The 22,446-nt window shown below is 42.4% G+C and overlaps 1 protein-coding gene across 16 annotated transcripts in view; it reads left to right on the forward strand.

Moving 5' to 3' along the window:
• FUT10 (fucosyltransferase 10) overlaps positions 1–22,446 on the forward strand; it is a 284,562-nt gene that overhangs the window by 60,244 nt on the left and 201,872 nt on the right. For 15 of the 16 annotated variants that reach the window (XR_014239082.1, XR_014239083.1, XR_014239084.1 and 12 more), the window contains one exon: positions 12,166–13,001. The exons of the other annotated variant lie outside the window; for it this stretch is intronic. Coding sequence is in view for 10 of the 15 variants with exons in the window: in XM_082375006.1 (XP_082231132.1) it covers positions 12,166–13,001 (836 nt within the window). In the remaining 5 variants the exon portion in view is untranslated. The remainder of the gene's footprint in view (positions 1–12,165; positions 13,002–22,446) is intronic. 16 annotated transcript variants of the gene reach the window in all.

Here is a 22,446-nt window from a genome sequence, read left to right on the forward strand (position 1 = left end):
AAAAAGTAGCTTGGTAATGTTGATTTCGAAGGTCGAGAGTATCACTGCTAATTGAGGGCTTTACTGTTGCAGGTCTTTAGACTTAAAGACAATGAAAATGGGTAGTTAGTAAGGATGGGTTTTAAATATGGTGCATTGTTATTTAATCATTGCTCATATGTTAACCCTGTCAAAGTGGTTCGAGTGGCCTGTATAATGTCCACGAGGAGGTGTGACTCGATGTTCAACTAGAACTGGTTGGTAGTGGTCAGATGCCTGTTCTGAGCTGTGAATGGTGAATGCTTGGCGAGTATAGTTAAGAGTTTTGAGTTTCAAAACTCTCTGATGCTGCTCAGTGAGATTCACATGTGCTTTACTTAGAGCTTGTCCTGAAATGGTCTTCCAGATTAACCCCTCTTAGTTTGACATGTTGTTGTTTTAAACACCAAATGAAGATTTTTCTAAAGATTCCTTTTCTAATTAACTAATGGTACTATGCAGTTTTTCACTCGAGATAGAGCCATTCAGTAAAGAGGAAACCAGCACCTCTTCTTCAGCATATCTGCTAGGGAGCAGATTAATAGAAATACTGCTCCGTGGTTCATTTTGGCCTCATTCCACCTGAGCTGTAGATTAAAACTACTTCAGCGTTTCCCTGTCTGTCTCCTTCATCCTGATTTTGTGTTATTCTATCTTCATTTTCTTATGTACCTTGGATCAGTGAATGTGCTATTTTTCTCATAACGTCATTCACCAATTCTAATCCTCTAACTCCTTTTATGCAAGCTCAAAGATATCTCTGTGGTGCCATTATTTTTCCTGAGTACTAGCTCCAAGTTACTGGGGGAGGATTTATTTTCAAGGCTTGGTATCTGAATGGTCTGGACCATAACACCCAGCCGCTGCTCATTATTAGATGGAGGGGACCTGACAATATGGTAGGAAACCTGAGTGAAATGGCTGTTCAGGGTGGTCATCAGTAACAAGTGGCTGGCCTGAAGGGTCTGGCTGGGCAGATGGCACTGCTCTGGGGCCCCTGCATGCCAGCTCAGCTTGACAGTTGCAGAGGAGGGAATTGGCTCTGATGTTTCCCTCGGCCAGGATCTCCGCTATGGACTAGACTTCATTACATACCAGCAGATGGGAGAGTCAACCCAGTAACTTTCCATTTCCCAATTGGGAAATAATTCTGGGAAGATGTTTGGCTCTGTTGGTGCAGTGCAAAGAGCCGCTTTCCTGGCTAACAGGAACCCGCAGACATTTGGCACATGGAAATTTACACGCATGCACACTCCCGAGGCTCATGAGTCTTAGCCCTCACCAGGGATGTAACAAGTGGGAGACTTCTGGCTTTTCACTTGAGAAATTTCCAGTGCAAGTCCATGGAAGCTTCCCCACGGGCCTTTTAAAGGCTGGACTGCTTTCTTCTCCCGCAGCACCACCAGCATGCAGAACCTCCCCTCCTGTGGGTGCTGCAGGATCACAGCTATCGCCGGACTGTCTAGCAACAAAGCAGATTCCATCCGTTCCGCCTCAGATGCCAATCATTTTCAGTGCCTACCAGTTCTCTGGGCAGTATTAGAATCAAGGAAGAGGCAGAGAACTGAAAAGTGATGGTTTCCTTGGATCAGGGTAAGGTTAACATTCTAAAAAATCAAATACTCAAGGTCTATTTCCCTTGAAGGGTAGGGTCACTTAACGATTCACTGAAGGGCATCGGTTTGAATCCTCTGTTCCCCTCTCAGGTACCCCATCCTTTCATCCTGGAAGTCTTTTCCTCCATCCCCTAGTATGTAGCCAACTCTCAGATGTTTCCTCGAAGTAAGTAAATAGAGCCTCAAGGTCAGAATGGAGCCCACCTCCTGAACAAAAGCCACTTCGCACGTTTTTATTAGATTAGGTTCCCACAGCTGGGATTATCTCTGTACTAAAAGCTGTTTGTGTTGGGCTGCTCTAGTGCATTATTAGAGGCACTGAAATCTACCCCACCTCCCTTTCTATTGTACCTCTGGTCTTCTGGTCTTTTGATGAGTTTATAGTTATAACAACAACCAAACAACGTAGAATGGGAGAACAGTAGCTATGCTTTTCTTTCGATATTTCCAGAGAAGGAATCTGTACAATTTCCTGTAATCAAGGACTGCACAAGCTCTGAGTGAATTTTGAATTTGTTTTATACAGGGACCGGGGTAATGTTATGCTCCTGTAGAGCAGAGAGTGACCATAGATCTTTGACTTTCTTCAAGCCTCAGGGATCCCTCCAACAGCATCCCTAAAAGGTGTTGCCCCAGTCTGTCCTGAATCTTTTCAGGAAGATCAGGGTGATGGAAGATCTCACTCTTCTTTTAAAAATCAACTCTTGAAAGGTGAAGTTTACATATAAGAAAGGCACACATTCTAAGTCAGCAGTTGGTGACAATTTATCAGTTAAGACATTTCCCCTGTGCCCTTCTGTAAGCCAGTCTGCCCCTACGCCCTGCTCTCTGCTATCCCTTTGATCTGATTTCTATCACTATAGGTTAGTTTTGCTCGTTTAGAGACTTTGTATAAATTGAATTGTACACTGTGGACCCTCTTTTGTCTGGCTTCTGTCTCGCAGCATATATTTGAGATTACTCTATTTTCCAGTCAAAAAGAGATGAAACTCTGATTTGTAGCCCACACTGACAGGCAATAAGACTCATGCCCCTTCTGCCTGGATGATTTTTATTTTCGTGGGAGTGTGGCCTGGGGGGTGACTAACTGTCTGGAGTTGCCCAGGACTCAGGTGGTTCCTCGGATACAGGATTTTCACTGATAAAACTGGAGAAGTCCCAGGCAAGTTGGGATGAGTTGGTTGCCCTAGCCCCCTCTACTAGATACCGTAAAGAACATTAGGGCACCAGGGGAATGAGCATCTAAACAATAGAGGAAAGGCAAGAAAAATGGACATTTTATGTTTCCTCACCTTAAGGCTCAGCTATAAGGGACCCAGCTCTGGGAGAATGCCTCCGGGAGCCATGCAGCTAGAAGCCGTGCAGCTGGAGGGCTGGGTTTGTGTCGCGTACCTGATTTCAACTGATTTTTTTTTTTTTTTTTTAGTTTTTTTTTTTTAAATTAATTTATTTATTTACTTATGGCTGTGTTGGGTCTTCGTTTCTGTGCGAGGGCTTTCTCTAGTTGTGGCAAGTGGGGGCCACTCTTCATCGCGGTGCACGTGCCTCTCACTATAGTGGCCTCTCTTGTTGCAGAGCACAGGCTCCAGATGCGCAGGCTCAGTAATTATGGCTCACGGGCCCAGTTGCTCCGCGGCATGTGGGATCTTCCCAGACCAGGGCTCGAACCCGTGTCCCCTGCATTGGCAGGCAGATTCTCAACCACTGCGCCACCAGGGAAGCCCTCAACTGATTTTTTTAAAAAATATTTTTTATAGTTTGGTTCCCTATTTTATTAAGGACATACTATGCTTCATTACTTTTCTGCTTTCCAGAATACTATTTTAAGAGCTCTGACATTGCCAACATTTAATACTTTTAATTGTGATCAAAAAAAATTGTGAAGTACATATTGAATAGTACAGAAATGACCTCCGCCTAGAAGGTCTTCCATACCAAAGATCAGTTAAGAGTCTAGTTCTTTAGCTTTTCCTTACTATCCCATTTTTAAATTTTTATAACTCACTAATTCTTTCTCAAATCATTGACTCTGTCAAATTTTTTTTTGCAAAGAATTAATAACTGGATGTCAAAGTGTTGCTAAGACTTCATTTTTTTTTAATGGGGTGGTAGTGTCACTAGTCTACCATTAAGTACTATCATAAGTAATTAAAATAAAATTGCTATATTTGTCAGAGTAAATGAGGCAGGAGAAAGGTCCTAAGATGATGTAGTGATTTTCTCATCAATTCATTTCACCTCTTTCTCCCTAACTTAATATATCCTTTTATGTTTTTTTAAAAATAAATTTATTTATTTTATTTGTTTTTATTTTTGGCTGCGTTGGGTCTTTGTTGCTGCACGCGGGCTTTCTCTAGTTGCATTGAGCGAGGGCTACTCTTCATTGCGGTGTGCGGGCTTCTCATTGCGGTGGCTTCTCTTGTTGCAGAACATGGGCTCTGGGCGTGCGGGCTTCAGTAGTTGTCACTCATGGGCTCTAGAGCGCAGGCTCAGTAGCTGTGGCGCACGGGCTTAGTTGCTCTGCAGCATGTGGGATCTTCCCAGACCAGGGCTTGAACCCGTGTCCCCCGCATTGGCAGGCAGATTCTTAACCACTGCGCCACCGGGGAAGCCCTATCCTTTTATGTTTACAGAAACCTGTTGACCTCATTGGGTGGAGATGCAGGTCATGAAATCAAACAGCTAGGACTGTGAACTGAAATTCCTGTTTGTTTGATGGGACTTACATAATTTGCAGATGACACTTGTGTGAAGGGCTTTCAATGCTTTGACTTAATTTTAAGATTTCTTTTTTTAGAATTCCCAGTGGTTCCACATTTGAGCTCTATCCCCTTGACAAATGCTTGCCATTAACACCCAATTTCTACTTTTACTTCTTGCTCTTTCTCTACCTCTTCTTGCCCAAATAAGCTTAGGCCTGACATTTGCAAAATAAGACCAAAAAATGCATCTATATTTATTTTCCAAATATCTTTGAGTACCTGCTACATCCCAGGCAGTATGTTAGGTTCTGCAGGCAAAGATGAAACAAGACATGGGTCCTTGAAAGCCTCCCTGTCTGCTGGAGGGCTGGACAGGTACTCACATAATTACAGCTGAGTATGATAAATGCTATAGTTCAGGCCTATTCAATAGACCACGAGATAATCGGATAGGGAACAATGAAATGAGGAGTTGGGCAACTTGGAAAGCTCTTCCTGCAGAAGAATTCACCTCCTCCAGGTCCACTGGCAGTAGCAATTTAGCCTGTTTTAGAAGGAGAGCAGCGGGGTCTCATCTATAAGATTGCTTCTCAGTACAGCAACACGCAGACTTCCCAAACATTAGGCCACAGACTAAGACCATCGTCATTCAGATGGATCAGGCTGCAAGTATGAAGAACATGACCAAAGGTGGCTTAGGGACTTCCCTAGTGGCGCAGTGGTTGAGAATCCGCCTGCCAATGCAGGGGACATGGGTTCAAGCCCTGGCCCGGGAAGATCCCACATGCCGTGGAGCACCTAAGCCCGTGCGCCACAACTACTGAGCCCGCGCTCTAGAGCCCGCGAGCCACAACTACTAAGCCTGCGCGTAGAGCCTGTGCTCCGCAGCAAGAGAAGCCACCGCAGTGAGAAGCCCGCGCACTGCAACGAAGTCCCAACGCAGCCAAAAATAAATAAATAAATTAATTAATTAATTTATAAAAAAAAAGTGGCTTAGCAATCAAGGCATTTATTTCTTAAATCAGCCAGAAATCTGGGGTAGGCTACCCTGTTTGTTCAGCAGTTCACCAGTTCACAGAAGCATCCTTCTCCTCTGCCATTTCTGCACATGGTCATCTGACGGCTGTGGCTGCTGAAACCTCTGTGACCTCACCTACCTGAACACGTCCATCAACCCCCAGACTTTGTGTGATGACCTCCCTCTCCGAGCAGCCTCATTTTCTCACTCCATGTCTTGTACTTTTGCTCCCAAACACCTGCTCACTTGTTGGCACTGCAGCTTTGGGGGACGGGGGGATATACTGAGCCACGAAGCAAGACGTCTCACCTGTTAGGCTTCCCGCGTCAGGATGAGAGTGTATGAGGGGATTTTCATTTCTGGTTTTGGGGCCCACAGTCTCTATAGGATAGGGTGTGTTTTGGGACAACTTTTATCTTTCTTTGAGTATGAACAATTACAGCGTAAACTATTATCACTGTGAATTTTTTCCAAGCCATATTAGCTGTGACTCTACTGAAGAGTTGTAGTAAATATGTTCTTATTTGAATCTTACCTACACACGCTCACATACTGACACACTGGCACACTCATACACACTCAGACACTCGTACACCCCGACGTGAAACCTTGCTTTTCTTTGGGAATATGGATGATCTTTCTTCTCCTCCTCCTCCCCTCTACCCTCTGGTCGTTCTTTTATGTTTTTTTAGTGCAATAAAATTTCGTGTATCGAGCATTTATTATACGAGGAATTGGATGAAAAAATTTAAATAAAATAACAGTTATAGGAAAGTATTTATGTTCTTTGCTTTATGCATTTACTGTCTTTCTCTTTTTGACTGCCATAGGAGGGGTGCATTTTATTTGTTTACAGTATTAAACTTGGGCCTATAAAATATAATTTATTCATTATGTTACTAAGGATTCTTAATGTGGACCTAAAATCCTTGGTCAAGATTAGATTTTCTGTGTATATTAGAAAATCAAGCTGAGAGTATCCTACACATGATTAACTTTGGAGGACAGTTTTTTCTTTCTTTCTTTCTTTCTTTCTTTCTTTCTTTCTTTCTTTCTTTCTTTCTTTCTTTCTTCCTTTCTTCCTTCCTTCCTTCCCTTCTTTCTCCCTTTCTCCCTTTCTTTCTCCCTCCCTCCCTCCCTCTCTCCCTCTCTCCCTCCCTCCCTCCCTTCCTTCCTTCCTCCCTTCCTTCCTCATTGCATGGCTTGCAGGATCTTAGTTCCCCAACCAGGGATTGAACCCGGGCCCTGGCAGGGAAAGCACCAAGTCCTAACCACTGGACCGCCAGAGAATCCCCTGGAGGACAGTGCTTTATTCTGGAGTGTTCTCTCTTGGGTAGGGAGAGACTCTAAGGAAAGTTTATTTTTCCAGGTCATAGCTTCCAACTAGGGTCAAAAAGTGGCTCAAAGGCTAAGTGGGATGGAATGATTTGGCAGTTCTGTATCTACCTGGTGGGTAGACTTGCTTTGGAAAAAGTACTCAGTTGTTTTCTTATTTATTTATTTATTTGGTTGCACCAGGTATTAGTTGCAGCAGGCGTGCTCCTTAGTTGTGGCTTGCCGGCTCCTTAGTTGCGGCACATGTTCTCCTTAGTTGTGGTTGGCGGGCTTTTTAGTTGTGGCATGTGTGGGATCTAGTTCCCTGACCAGGGCTCAAACCCGCGTCCCCTGCATTGGCAGGCGGATTCTTAAGGGCTGCGCCACCAGGGAAGGCCACAGGATTCTTGCTAAAGGCAGCCAGGGGACTGAGCCGTTCAGTGTGTGGGGTGAGGAACTTGGTCAGACCTCAAGGTGGGGCATTTTCCCTAGACCAGCATAGCCGGATTCCTTGCTGAAACTGGGCTCTGCAGCCAGGGAGGCGGCCAGCCAAGCTTGAGGCGTAGTGAGAAGAGGGCGCAGGACAGAACTTGGACTCGCAGAACGAGGTGTCCGCGTCCACGTGCGCAGGGTCCGCACGGTGTGGGACAGAGCCAGGGGTGGAAGGAATGGGGGACAGGCACACCTGCATGCTAGCGTGGAACTTGGAGGGGTCTGAGAGTTCTGAATGGAACCTGCCCTTCAGCTGCAGGTTCCTTTGAGGGCCTTGAAAGGTGGGGCGGAGGTTGTCTGGTGGGGACTCTTTCAGTGGTGGAGAAACCTTAGAGACAACACACCGGAGAGCTTCAGGAGGCAGCTGGACAGTGGGGGCAGAGGGCAAGACCCCGAGGAGGGAGAGCAAGTGGGTGTTTCCCCTGTGGTGTCCTGAGCGAATGGAGGGGAAGGTTTGAGGGATTAGGTGAGGGTGAGCCAACAAGTGAGGAAGAATCCTCTCCCTCCTCTTCTCACCCCATGCCAGGCCCCAAAGTGAATCATGGTTTGTGGCAGAGAATGATGTTAATTTTGAATAGATGTTATCCATATTTGGTGTGAACCGTTGCTTTGCACATTTAAAAACGTCATGAATCTATATGTATGTAAAGGTAGAAGGGTAAAACATTTAGCAGCGTGTTAGATTGATTTATAGCCTTTAAACGTTCAGGCCTATGGTGGGCGGGACTCTCTTTGTACTCCTGCCTCTGGCCCTACACTGTTAGGAAGGGGACTACAAAGTTATTGACTGGCCTTCAGCATGGGCTCAGTGAGGGGGCTTGAGAAATTTCCACGCCCAGGGGTAGAATGGACAGACGCCTAGTTGAACGTGTATACTTGAGAGAGGACTACGTGACGTAGAATTGATTAAACGGCAGGTGAAAGGACTCATGAACAGAGAAGATGGGAGAAGAGGGAAGAATATGGGTCTAGAAGTTAGGGCTCCTGCCAGAGCCCCTTTGAATTGGCTAGAGCCAGGCTGTCTGCAGAGGTGCCTGTGTGGCACTTTTAGTTAACCCTCAGAACCTTAGAGAAAATAGATGACCTGATGGGGCTGTGTGGGTTGGTTAAGAAAAGTCACATGAAATGGCTTTAAAAATAGCAATGAACTATGCAAATGATAATATCATGAGGCAGCCCCTTGGCCTAGATTGTTTTTCCTCCAAAGTTTTAGATTCCTCTATCGGGGTATTTTTGCAGGATCACATTTTATGGGAAAAACACCGTTTTACAGTAGAGGTTCTTTTTAGAAACAGGTGACCTCTGGGGGACATTGTGTGGGAGCATTTCTTTTTTCTGAGTGAAGGTGTGCCTCCTCCCAAATGGGCTGGGTTTAAGCTGGGTAATATTTCCGTGAGTGTCTTGGGAGTGCCAAGAGTAAGTTATTCAACAGAATCAGCATTGTAGCGGGGCCAGTGATCTCTCTGGTCCTTTGCCATTAGCCAGTCTGAAAATTCTGGTCCCCACCGGGGATCTTTAACTCCAGGTACATGACTCAAACTAAACTTTCTTCATAGAGTGGGGTTAATAATATGTGTTGCCTTCTGCTTCTACCAGTTTGTGTGGGAACCATAAAAGAAGAGTATATGCCCCTGCAGAAGAAAGGGAGCACATAAACATATCATAAAGGATGGTCGCTCCTCTGCTTCTCTGCCATTTCAGATTCAGTCCCCATCGTCAGCAATCTGACACCGTTCGCCAGCATTAATTTTATTCCATTTGTGCTCCAAGTTGCAATTCCCTTTACAGTGCACTTTAGTGCTTAAGATCTGTCAGCTGTTAAAGGAACGAGTGAATTTGTCAGTATTCAATAAACACAAAATAACCCAGAGAAACGAAAGTTTAAATCTGAAGTTGTTAAACGTAAAGCCAGTGAAGATGGCTGTATAAAACTACTGAACCAATCGTATGCGAGTTAGTCACATTTTTATGGATTTATCATAGTTTAACTGATTTTCATTTCTTTAAAGACCCCAGTTGCAACTCTTGTTATAGTGGGCATTGCCCTGGAGTCAGAGCTAGATAACTCAGCTGGTTCCTGAGCCACATCTGATACCTTTCAGAAACTGCTCAATATCACCACTCACATTCTAGGTCGTGATATCCTCAAAGTAGTATTTTAGGTCTGTTATGGTTCTAATTTTAGAATTCTTAAGTGTTTACCATCTGAAGCTCTAAGTTTAGGAGAGGAGCTTGCTGGGCAAAATGACATATGTTTTTTAATCTTCCTCAGAGAATTTTAGTTTGGAAGAAAAACCTGTTTTAATGTGATCGTGTGTGTGTGTGTGTGTGTGTGTATGTGTATCTTAGGGAAGTAACTAGGAAATACTTTTTAAAGTAGCAAATAATGGGAAATGTTTCTGGAAAGTTAGGTCCCTTAAACTTTCCTCTCTATTAAAGAGGCATTCCCCCACTATTAAAGATAGTCCCACTCCTACAAACGAAACAGAATTCAGATGTATGAGAACCGCAAGCTCTCATTTTTAAAAAACTGTGTTTGTTTTTAGGGGATGAATATAAATAAGTGTTTCTTGCTTAGATTCTGCAGGCTTTTTTTCTACTACAGATTGCACGTTTGAGGGACCTTATGCTCTTCTCTCCTTCTTCCCAACATCAAAGTTCGAGTAGCAACTTGGCTGAATGAGCCTGGAAGACTCACCTCTAGCTATAATGAATGAAAAGCTCATTATAACTGGTACCAGTTTCAAGTCTCATTCCTATTACCAACACACGGACCTAGATATTGGCCCTGAAAAGGTCTCGACAGCCATTTTTAGTTCCTCTTGTAATACTTCACTGATGTAGCCAAACACTGATGAAAGACAGGCCCTCTCCATTCTCTGAAACACTGGAGGTCGGCTTTGTGTCTTTCTGCTCTGCAGTTTGGATCTTTGCCGTGGCAACCACAGGGTAAGGCAGATTAAGAATCACCCATGTGACAGATAACAGCGGCAGACAGCCACTCGTGTGGCCGTCTCAAGGCATCTGTGCCGGATCCCCCAGTTAATTCTAGACCCATGTTAGTTTTAACCGTATTCCCTGCAGTCTCTAATCTTACATCTGGATCCCTGCCTCTGACTCCTATGGATTGGACTCTGGTTCTTCCTGTTCCAGGCAGATGGCCTTGATTCTCTGCTCTGCCTTTGGTGGAAGCTTTATGTTCTAACTCAAATTTATGGGTTCAGTTCCCATTGTTGGCCACTTGACCAGCCTAGAACCTTTATGAGCAGCAGCTAGTTCAATGTGATAAATTGCTTTTCCTCTCAAGTTCTCTTCCATGTCTTCATGTTTGGTTATTAACCATTACTGACCATCCAGCTCTGCATGCCATTACATTTCAGGTGTGTGGATGAAATTCTTTTTTGATGCTAAAGGTCCAATGTAGCAAATGCCAAGTAAACAAATATATGACCATTTTTAGATGTTAGTCTTTCATTCCTGATCATTGAGAAATGAAAGCCTGTTATCAAGACAGTAGTCTGTACTTTCTCCAGCAGTTTCTGTGGGCTCAGTATATATCTTCCAGCATAATTTTATTTGGTTTTTAATTGTTTAAAAGCCTTTCTTGATTAACTGATTCCTCACTGATGTACTGTTGGCACCAAAGAGTATATATTTATTTGAGAGAGTGTGCACTGGCATTAAATAACTAATTTTTATGAATTCTACCAGAGAATATGTTTTATTATGCTGGAAGAATTTATTTGGTGTGTTTTCCCCCAGTGGATGCTAGAAGATGGATTTTTGTGTGTGTGCCATTTTCTTATATTTAAAAAATCAAATCACGGGGCCAAAAAACCATCAGTGTCCGGAACACCTTAGAAATTCTGTATTACGTATTGTGATATTGTCTTAATTCTTCTTTCTCAGTTATAGAAATAACTTCTTCCTGGCTGGGTCTCCACCCACACAGTCAGGAAACAATGGCTTACCATATCCATCACTTCTGTCTGCACATTATCGTGTTTCAAAGATTTCCCCAATTAATCCTGTGGAAGCTGGAATCACTCATAGCTATAATCCTGTTATGCCTTCTTTATTTCTTGATGTGCTTGTTAATTCATGTCCATCCTGTAGAAGTCTGTAACATAGTGCTATTATCAGCTCTTAAGTCTTTAAAAGCCTCTTGTCTACCATTTTTACTAAGGTTGATTCGCTGTGCTTTGTTGAAATTGATCATTTTAGATTTAAAAAAATTTTTTTTTCCTGTATATTTGTTCTGGCTACTTTTGCATGATTTCACTTTTTTTTCAGTTAATCAGTCTGCCAAGCTGGTTGCTTTTCCCCTTTTGGCTTCCTTTCTCTTGCTTTTTCTTTTCTTTTTTTTTTTTTTAAATTAATTAATTATTTTTGGCTGTGTTGGGTCTTTGTTTCTGTGCGAGGGCTTTCTCTAGTTGCGGCAAGCGGGGGCCACTCTTCATCGCGGTGCGCGGGCCTCTCACCATCGCGGCCTCTCTTGTTGCGGAGCACAGGCTCCAGACGCGCAGGCTCAGTAGTTGTGGCTCACGGGCCTAGTTGCTCCGCGGCATGTGGGATCTTCCCAGACCAGGGCTCGAACCCGTGTCCCCTGCATTGGCAGGGAGATTCTCAACGACTGTGCCACCAGGGAAGCCCCTTGCTTTTTCTTTTTTAAGAACTGTCTCTTCATTTCTCCTTCCCTCTCTTAGGCAATGCCTCTGGAAGAAAAGCCAGGAGGCAGTGGAATAAATTCTTTAAAATCAGGATAGGCACTTCTCCCATTTCCTTTTTCATAAAATGAGAGAGGGGGTCCCTTTCCTTGGTGATTCTCTCCCTGAGCAGTTTCTAGGGTGGAAGCTTCATGATTGACTGCCAGGCATTTTGCAGACACTGTAATATGCTACTTATTTATAGCCTCAAACTTCTCTGTATACTAATCTTACCAGGTGGACTCAAACTTAAACCCCAGAGTTCTTTGGACACACTACATTGTCTTTTCTTCTCCTAGGTACTGACTTTAACATAGATAGCTTACCTCTGCCTCGGAAAGCCCATCACGACTGGGCCCTTTTTCATGAAGAGTCTCCGAAAAACAATTATAAGCTCTTTCACCAGCCAGTCATCACCTTGTTCAACTACACAGCCACCTTCAGCCGGCATTCCCACCTGCCACTAACTACCCAGTACCTGGAGGGCACAGAAGTCCTGAAGTCACTCCGATACCTGGTCCCCTTGCAGTCCAAAAACAACCTTCGAAAAAGCCTCGCTCCTCTGGTGTACATACAGTCCGACTGTGACCCACCCTCAGACAGAGACAGCTACGTTCGAGAGCTGATGACGTACATTGAGGTCGATTCTTATGGTGAGTGTTTGCGAAACAAAGCTCTCCCTCAGCAGCTGAACGGTCCAGCCTCTATGGACGCTGGTGACTTTTATAGGATCCTTGCCCAGTATAAGTTTATCCTTGCTTTTGAGAATGCGGTTTGCGATGACTACATCACTGAGAAGTTCTGGAGACCTCTGAAACTGGGGGTTGTCCCTGTGTATTACGGATCACCCAGCATCGCAGACTGGCTTCCAAGTAATAGAAGTGCTATCCTGGTATCAGAATTTTCTCACCCTAGAGAACTGGCAAGTTACATCAGACAGCTGGATCACGACGACAGACTGTACCAGGCCTACATAGAATGGAAGCTGAAGGGTGAGATTTCGAATCAGCGACTTCTCACTGCTCTCAGGGAACGGAAATGGGGGGTGCAGGACATCAAGCAGGACAACTACATCGACGCATTTGAGTGTATGGTGTGCACCAAGGTGTGGGATAACATTAGGCTCCAGGAAAAGGTAAGCAAATCCGGGTTTGGCAGAGAGGTGCTGGGATGGCCGTCTTGATGTTCTCTGCTGCTCTGCATTATTCTATTGCAGCTGCCCCATCACTGGTCCTCACTTCTATCAGAGAGGCCAGGCTCTGCGGCAAGGGTGACTATTTCATTTCTATTCTTTGAGAACTGTCATGAAGTTTACTAGTCCTGTCCCTCTTCCTGAAGGCCTTAAATTCTCCTTTATTGTTTCTTCTGGAGGGTAATATACTGCAGGTGCTGGGCAATAATACAAGGAAGCTGCAGGGGAGGGAGAAGGCCAAAAAATTTAAAATATGGAAAGTTCTGAATCTCATCCACATGGTCAGTCCTTTAACCTCTCCATCAAGGCTGTGGTTTATGCCAGACCCCTTATGCTCATGCCCCATGGACTGCCATTTTGAAACTTATTTTCATTTCATATACACACTCAATTAACCTCTCTCTCTCTGTCTCTCTCTCTCTCAGTTCCTCTCACTCCCTGATTGTTGCTCTTTCTGTGTCTGGTACACACACATGCTTATTAATATAAAGAGAATATTCAATTAATGTCAGGGATAACCCTTAAAAGACTTCTTTTTCTTAAATTATTAAAATTAAAGTTCTTAGTAACATCTTCAAATTCTAGATGCTCTTTTTTTTTTTTAATTAATTAATTAATTCATTTTTATTTTTTGGCTGCGTTGGGTCTTCGTTGCTGCGCGAGGGCTTTCTCTAGTTGCGGGGAGCGGGGGCTACTCTTCATTGCGGTGCATGGGCTTCTCATTGCGGTGGCTTCTCTTGTTGTGGAACACGGGCTCTAGACACGTGGGCTCAGTAGTTGTGGCACGCGGGCTCAGTAGTTGTGGCTCGCAGGCTCTAGAGCGCAGGCTCGGTAGTTGTGGCGCACGGGCTTAGTTGCTCTGCGGCATGTGGTATCTTCCCAGACCAAGGCTCAAACCTGTGTCCCCTGCATTGGCAGGCGGATTCTTAACCACTGCGCCACCAGGGAAGCCCTCTAGATGCTCTTAATGTTTATTTGCTTACTTTATTATTTATGACAGGAATGGTTCCACTTTATAGAGAAACGAATTCATTAAAAGGAAACTTGTTGAAAGAAAAAGGTTACTTTCAACTACCTTTGAAATCTAGAAAAATATGAGATGGCCCTACTTGGCTGTCACCCATCATTTCCTTGACTCCCATATACACATAACGTTTTATCTAAATTCTCTGAAGGTAAACAATTTTGTTAAATATTTAAATGTTTATTTTAGCTAGCATAGAAATTTCAGGTCAAACATAAACATAAATAGTGTGTGGAATTATTTTAATGTATTGAACACATACTGTATGAGGCTTTCGTGTGCTAAATATGTATATGCTTAGACAAATTTAAAGTATGTGAAACATTATTTTTCTAATTTTAATAATTATGAGAATTTAAATTGTTTTATTTGGTTTCTTATAACAAAGTTTTATTCATAAAATCTTTATTTTAAGCTGAGCGTCTTGGTCAGCAACAGGAACACTAAATATTATATCATTCTTCTCAGGGAATGCATCCTGATTTCCAGTGACTTCCTTTATGACCTAATTTATAGGGCCACCTTACAGCAAAAACCAAAACACACACACACACACACACACACACACACACACACACACACACATGCCACTGCAAAAAACACATGAGAAAGTAGAGACCACATTAATTGCCCATGCTTTACCAATTATTGATTCTGAAAATATATCAAGGCAGAAAACAGAACTTCTGAGGATGAAGATTTGCCTGGGCTCATTTTCACGATCCTTTTCGATGTTGGAGATTATATTCACAGAAAACTGAAAGAAGCACCCAAACCCTAACTGCTCCCGCATCTCACAGAAACCCTATTGGGATGATTACTGGGGACTGGCAAAGAGGGTGTAGTGACATTGGGCAATAGCTTTTTCAAAGATATAGGAGGATACATACATTCGTGCATTTCCCACAGAACCAGCTGTCTGGTTGTGGTATTTCAGAGTGCCTGAAGGTGGTGTAGTTGAATGCCCTTCTCTCTGGAGTCTTGGAGGAGAAACAGAGTAAGCCGTCCTCCAGCATACTCTTCTCCTCCCAGAGAGGTGGTCAGTGGAGGTGACTGGACGGCTTTGCTTGCATTTCAGAGAACTTGGTGCAATTCTCAAATGCAAATGTGCTCATTATTGAAAAGCAGAACAAAACATACCATGGAAGTAAATTAAACGGTATTAGGCCAGCTGTTTTCATTTGTGTTTGTAAGATTTGTTACAGCTTATATATAGGGTATGCCTTAAAGTAAGCTACGTAAATGTTTCTTCACTTTTTCTCTTTCAGACAAATAAAAGCTGAAAGAAATAATTTGATCTCCTCAACTCTGATTATTTTTTATCTTACAATTGATAGTAGTTTAAATCATGGTATTTAGATGTAGAAAACACTATTAGAATGTTCAATGCATTTCCCCTTCCTCTATTCTGCTTCCTCCTCTCATAAACGTACAAACCTAGTGTATTAGTTATCTACTGCTGTTTAAACAGTAGTGCCACAAACTTAGTGGCATAAAACAACAAACTTTTGTTATTTCACAGTCTCTGTGGGTTAGGATTCTGGTCGTGACTTACCTGGGTTCTCTGGAAGGCTGCAATCAAAGTGTCAGTCAGGGCTGGGTTCTCATCTAGAGGCTTAACTGGGGACAGGTCTGCTTTCAAACTCACATGCTTGTTGGCAGATTCATTCAGTTTCTTGAGGTTGTAGGACTGAGGGCTTCAGTTTCCTGCTGGCTGTAGGCTGTAGGTTGCCCTCAGCTCCTCGAGGCCACCCGCAGTTCCCTGTCCTGTGCTTCCCGCACATGGCTGCTTGCTTCCTCAAAGCCAGCAAGGGAGGGGGAGATGCCAAGACCAGTGCTACAGTCTCACGAGTGTAACCACATGCATGTAAGCACATACATCCTCTCACCTTTGTCATACTCTATTGGTTAGAGGCAAGTGACAAGTAACACCCACACTCGAGGGGAGGGGATAACACAAGGGCGTGAATACCAGGAGGTGTGGATATCATGGGGCCATCTTGAATCTGTTCCTCACACCTAGTGAATCTGAGTGGGCCTATTCTCAGTGTCGTTTGCTTGATTTATGTAGGGGAAAGTCTTTCAGTATTGAAGAGACCAACCCAGGAGTTAATGTTAGTTAAAGAACATTTATTGATACATGATCCTGTCCTCAAAGAGGCTTTAATAGGGGAGACAACATGGAATAATCAGGAATATAACTTTACAGAATTGGGGTAAACTTAAAAAAATTAGCTTTATTGAGGTATAATTGATGTACAATAAACTGCATATATTTAAAGTTTGCAGTTGAATTAGTTATTACATGTGCAAACACCTGTGAAACCATCACCTCAGTCAAGATGACAGACATTTCTATTCTCCCCTAAACGTTTCCTCATGTCTGTTTGTAATCTATCCCTTTTCCAACCGCTTCTTCAGGCAACCACTCATCTGCTTTTTGTCACTTTTGACAAAGAAGCCAAGGCAGTTTTCTAGAATTTTGTATAAATGGAATCATGTAGTGTGTATTCTTTTGTGTCTGGCTTCTTTCATCCTGCATGATAATGTTGACGTTTATCCACAATTCTGTGTGTATCAAGAGTCCATTTCTCTATATTGCTGAAGTTTGGATATACCAAAATTTGCTTATCCATGCACCTGTTTCCAGTTTTTGGCTATTACAAGTAAAGCTGCTGTGAACATTCATGTACAGATCTTTGTATGGCTATATGCTTTCACTTCTCTTCCGTAAATACCTAGGAGTGGATTGGCTAGGTCATATGGTAGATGTCCGTTTAACATTTTGAGAAACTACTAATTTATTTTCTAGAGTTTCTCCATCTTATATTCCTGCCAGCATTGTATGAGAGTTCATTCATTAACAGTTGGTGTGTGGTCAGTCTTCTAATTTTTGCCTTTCTAGTGGGTGTATAGTGTATCTCACTGCGGTTTAATTTACATTTTTTTAATAACTAATGATGTTGAATATCTTTTGATGGCTTATTTGCTGTCAATATCTTCTTTTGTGATATATCTCTTTAAGTCTTTTGCTCATTTTTTAAAAACTGAGTTGTTTGACTTGTTATTCTTGACTTGTAAGAATTCTTTATACACTGTGAATACAAGTCATTTGTCAATTATAAAATTAACAAATGTTTTCCTTCAGTCTGTGGGTTGTCTTTTCATTTTCTTAATAGTGTCTATAGGAGTGTAAAGTTTTTAATTTTGTTGAAGTCCAGCTCGTAAATTTTTTCTTTTATAGCTTGTGCTTTTTGTGGCTTGTTTAAAAAAATCTTTGTCTAACCCAAGGTCTCTAAGATTTGCTTCTGTTTTCTTCTAGAAATTTTGCTGTTTTAACTTTTACATTTAGGTCTATGATCCACTTAGAGTTAATTTTTGTGTTGTGGTGTGATGTAAGAGTTGAGGTTTGTTTATTTGGATATCCAATTGTATCAGCCTCATTTGCTGGAAAGATTATTCTTTCCTGATTGAATTACCTTGGCTTCTTTTTTAAAAAATCAATTGGCCATATATGCATGGGTCAGTTTCTGTGCTGATCAGTATATCTATATTTGAGTACTGTTGCTTTATAATAAGTCTTGAAATGAGGTAGTGTTAATCTTCCAACTTTGTTCTTTTTCAAAATTATTTTCACTATTTTTGGTCTTTTGCTTTTCCACATAAATTTTAGATTCATTTTGTCAGTTTCTACAAAAATCCTTGATGGGATTTTCATTGGGATTTTGTTGAATCTATATGTCAATTTGGGGAGAATTGACAGCAATATAGAGACATTTAATCAATAAGCATGATATATTTGTTCATTTATTTAGGTCTTTTTAATTTCTTTAAACAGTGTTTTGTAGTTTCTGGTGTACAAGTTTTATAACTCTTTGGTCAAATTTATCCCTAAGAAGTTCACGTTTTTGGATACCACAGTAAGTGGTATTTTTTTTTAAAAAAACTTTATTTTCCAATTGTTCGTTGCTAGTATATAGAAATAAAATTGATTTTGTATGTTTGACCTCGTATACTGCAACCTTGTTAAACTCACTGATTAGTTCTGGTATCTTTTTTTTTTTTTTTTTGAATTCCTAGGATTTTTCTATGTAAATGATCATGTCATTTACAAATAAAGACAATTTTACTCTTCCCCTGTCCCCCTCAATCTGTCTTTTATTTCTTCCTTTTTCCTCTACTGCACTGACTAGGCATACTCTATGATGGGATTTATGACAGGCCCATCATATCTGCCCCCCACATTTAATTTACCTTTCTGACCACTGACAAAAACAAGATAAATCATGGAAAACGGTGGGGGATGACCATTTACTTAACTTGACAGTAGACCCAACTGCAGCTGCCTTGCTGAATTTGGTATCTGTGTAGCAGATCAGAGCTGTTCCAGTCAACTTTTTATGTTAATGCCCATCCACAAGCATCTCTATCTCATTTATAGTAGACTGTCATCATGTCTAAGTTTTAAAGAACCAGTCAACAAGCTATTAGGACCAGCTTCAGAACATTGCCAGAACACTGAGTTCCATGTCATAAGTGAGTCCCTCCAGGTCCATAATGCCCTGTTTAGCCTTATATTCCTCCCACCCTCAAGATACACTACCTCAAGATACACTCTTACACATGCCCCAATTCTTGCCTGTACATCCTAACCAGGTCCTTCAGGTCCTTTTGGCATATAAGCTATTTCCTCTCTGAGCAGGGACTCCTTTCTCACTTATGTGCTGAGTGCTGATGATGAACAGTTTACAGCCTTATTAATTTTATTGGTAATTTACTATTGGCAGTGGGACCTTATTGCCATCAGGTGAATAATACTCTCTAGGACCACTTCTGGTACCAACTATTTAAACACAGAAAATGGAAATGGAAGCAGAGACATTTGTGCTTTGGTTTGACTGGGGGTACAGTCCTAGAAAGGGGGAGTGAGGAACGGGTGAGTGAAGCAGTGAAGGAACGAGAGCCAGTTTGAGAATGTACTGAACTGAGTGCCTCTAAGTGGGATGCATTGGTTAATCCTTGGGGCCCCACCCCGAGAAGCATTTACTGTATCTCAGGACCATTCCTTTAAGGTAAAGAAGGGGAGAGAATTTATCCATTGCTCCAGTTTCCCTTTGATCAAAAGTTTGCCCCACTGGGCTTAGCTCCTCCTCACTTTCAGGTTGTACATGTGTGATATGGGTGCTGAGAAGAGTTTCACAATGATTTCAATGGTTAAATCTCAGGAAAGGAAGTTGAGTCACATGGGAGGAGGTGAGGTGCCCAGTTGGTTAGAGCCCTACACAGCTGGAACAAGAGACAGGTGAGGATAAGAGGTTCAGGTACAGAAGAGGTGTCAGCTAGAGTACAGCGTCCTTACCCTCATCTGTGTCCACTCTCCCCCAGTCTAGAGACCCACTGTTCAACTTTCATTGGAGGATACACCTCTGAATTTTCTGGGGTGGGGAACACCCGTTTCCTGTTTGTGCAGAGTGATGATCTGGGGTTTTAATTGCTTTTTACCAAAAATGACAAGCAGCTCTCTGGTTTTAGTCCCATCTTTTTACCCGTTTTCAGAGATTCTTTATGCCACCAAATTCCTAATATCTTGAGAACTCTGCATTGTAGACTGAGTTGCTTTACTGCTTTCCCACTGCTTTTTAGAACTCAGCTTCCTCAGGTCAACTAAGTCATTTGCCACCAAATGGCAACTTCCAAAAATTTGTTGCTGTTGTCTCCATTATTTTGTTTGTCCTTGTGAATTTATGCCTTAATAAAAAACTCCTTCCTGTCATTTTAGTGATGGTACTAAATCATCACCAGGAGTAATAATCCTAAGTTATCAAATGAACAGCTGCCAGGAGAGAACAGCTGCCAGGAGAGAAAGAGCTGCTTTGCATTTTTTTCTTTGAACACACTTTTATCTAATACCTACTGAGTATAAGACCTATTCTTCCTGTATCATAAATGTCAGCTCTTAAAAGTCATCCAATAAACATACCTCAGGTCAAAATTTTTCTTCTTAAAGATTAAATATGATGTAAATAGCTTGGATGATCTTTTGAAGTTAGAATTATAAACAAGGTATGAAAATGGAGAGGATTTCTAAGAAAAAGGAAATATGCAGTATGCCATGCTTCTAAAAGACAAAGACAATTTAGAGATTTCCTATTTGTATTTAAAATAAACAAAGCATAAATGGTGGTGTGGGAAGATGGAGAGTTAGCATCTCCTCACAACTAGGGCGCCTGCCGGCTGCTGGTGGGAGACTCTGATGCCCAGGGAGATGGGAGGAACCCCAAAATGAACTGGTAGGACACAGGGGGATTGAGGGGCTAGGAGAAGTGGAGGCCAAACAGTATCAGTGCCCTTGAGGCCAGGGAGATCAGGAGAGGCAGGCAGGAGGGACTCTCCGGGAAGAGCGAGAGAGGAGCGGAGGGCGCTCGCCTGGCCCACTTGGTCTGGGGAGCCTGCTGAGCTCCCAAGCTGGGACCCACCCCCCCTTCAAAGCCCCATCCAGGCCTCATGGGTCCTGGGGGCATAGGAGGGAGGCCAGGGAGATCAGGAGAGGCAGGCGGGAGGAGCCATCTGGGAGGAGCGGGAGAGGATCGGAGGGCGATTGCCCCACCCACTTGAGCCGAGGAAGCTTGCTTGGCTCCCAGGTGAGGTCCCCCGCCCTCTGAGACCAGGGGTGGGGAGCACACCTGGGCCCCTTCTGTTCCTTGAGCCTAAGCCCTACCCCCCACAGCCCCCAGGGCCTTTTCCAGCCCTGTGAGTCCAGAGCATAGGCCCCGCCCACTGCCCAAACCTCACCCTTGCTTATGCCCTGCCCTCCACAGCCAAGGCCTTTCTCCCCGCGTTTTTTTGTTTTTTTCTTTTCTCTCCTCCTCTTTTTTACTATTGTGGTAGTGATGTACCTTCCGGTTGTTGATTCATCTATATTTTTATTTTTATATTCTTCCTAACATATCTGTAAGTTTCCTAGTCTAATTTTATTTTTTACTTTGTTATTTTATTTATTTATTTATTTATCATTTTGCTGCCCCAGATGGCTTGCGGGACCTTGGTTCATGAGCCTGGGGTCGGGCTGAAGCTCCTGCGGTGGGAGCTCCGAGTCCGAACCACTGGACTAACGAGAACCTCAGACCCCAGGGAATATTCATCAGAGTGAGGTCTCATGGAGTTCCTCATCTCAGCGCCAAGACCCAGCTCTACCTAATAACCTACAAACTCCAGTGTTGGAAGCCTCAGGCCAAAGAACCAGTAAGACAGGAACACAATCCCACTCATTAAAAAAAAAGAAAAAAGAATGAGGTGGCAAAAAATTATGTCACAGATGAAGGAGCAAGGTAAAAACCTACAAGACCAAATAAATGAAGAGGAAATAGGCAATCTACCTGAAAAAGAATTCATAGTAATGATAGTAAAGAAGATCCAGAATCTTGGAAATAGAATGGAGGCACGGATTGAGAAAATTAAAAAAATGTTTAACAAAGATCTAGAAGAACTAAAGAACAAACAAACAGAGATGAACAACACAATAACTGAAATGAAAAATACACTAGAAGGAATCAATAACAGAATAACTGAGGAAGAACAAATAAGTGAGCTGGAAGACAAAACGGTGGAAATAACTGCCGAGGAGCAGAATAAAGAAAAAAGAATGAAAAGAATTGAAAACAATCTCAGAGACCTCTGGGACAACATTAAACTCACCAACGTTCGAATTATAGGGGTCCCAGAAGAAGAAGAGAAAAAGAGAGAGCTGAGAAAATATTTGAAGAGATTATAGTTGAAAACTTCCCTAACATGGGAAAGGAAATAATCACCCAAGTCCAGGAAGAGCAGAGAGTCCCATAAAGAATAAACCCAAGGAAAAACACACCAAGACACATATTAATCAAACTAACAAAAATTAAATTCAAAGAAAAAATATTGAAAGCAACAAGGGAAAAACAAAAAATAACATACAAAGGAATCCCCATAAGGTTAACAGCTGATTTTTCAGCAGAAACTCTGCAGGCCAGAAGGGAGTGGCAGGACATATTTAAAGTGATGAAAGAGAAAAACCTACAACCAAGATTACTCTACCCAGCAAGGATCTCATTCAGATTCGTTGGAGAAGTCAAAAGCTTTTCAGACAAGCAAAAGCTAAGAGAATTCAGCACCACAAAACCAGCTTTACAACAAATGCTAAAGAAACTTCTCTAAGTGGGAAACACAAGAGAAGAAAAAGACCCACAAAAACAAACCCAAAACAATTAAGAAATGGTAATAGGAACATACATATCGATAATCACCTTGAATGTAAATGGATTAAATGCTCCAACCAAAAGACAAAGACTGGTTGAATGGATACAAAAACAAGACCCATATATATGCTGT

This window comes from Balaenoptera borealis (genome assembly GCF_965194805.1).
Source record: "Balaenoptera borealis genome assembly, chromosome: 21".
NCBI lineage: Eukaryota > Metazoa > Chordata > Mammalia > Artiodactyla > Balaenopteridae > Balaenoptera > Balaenoptera borealis.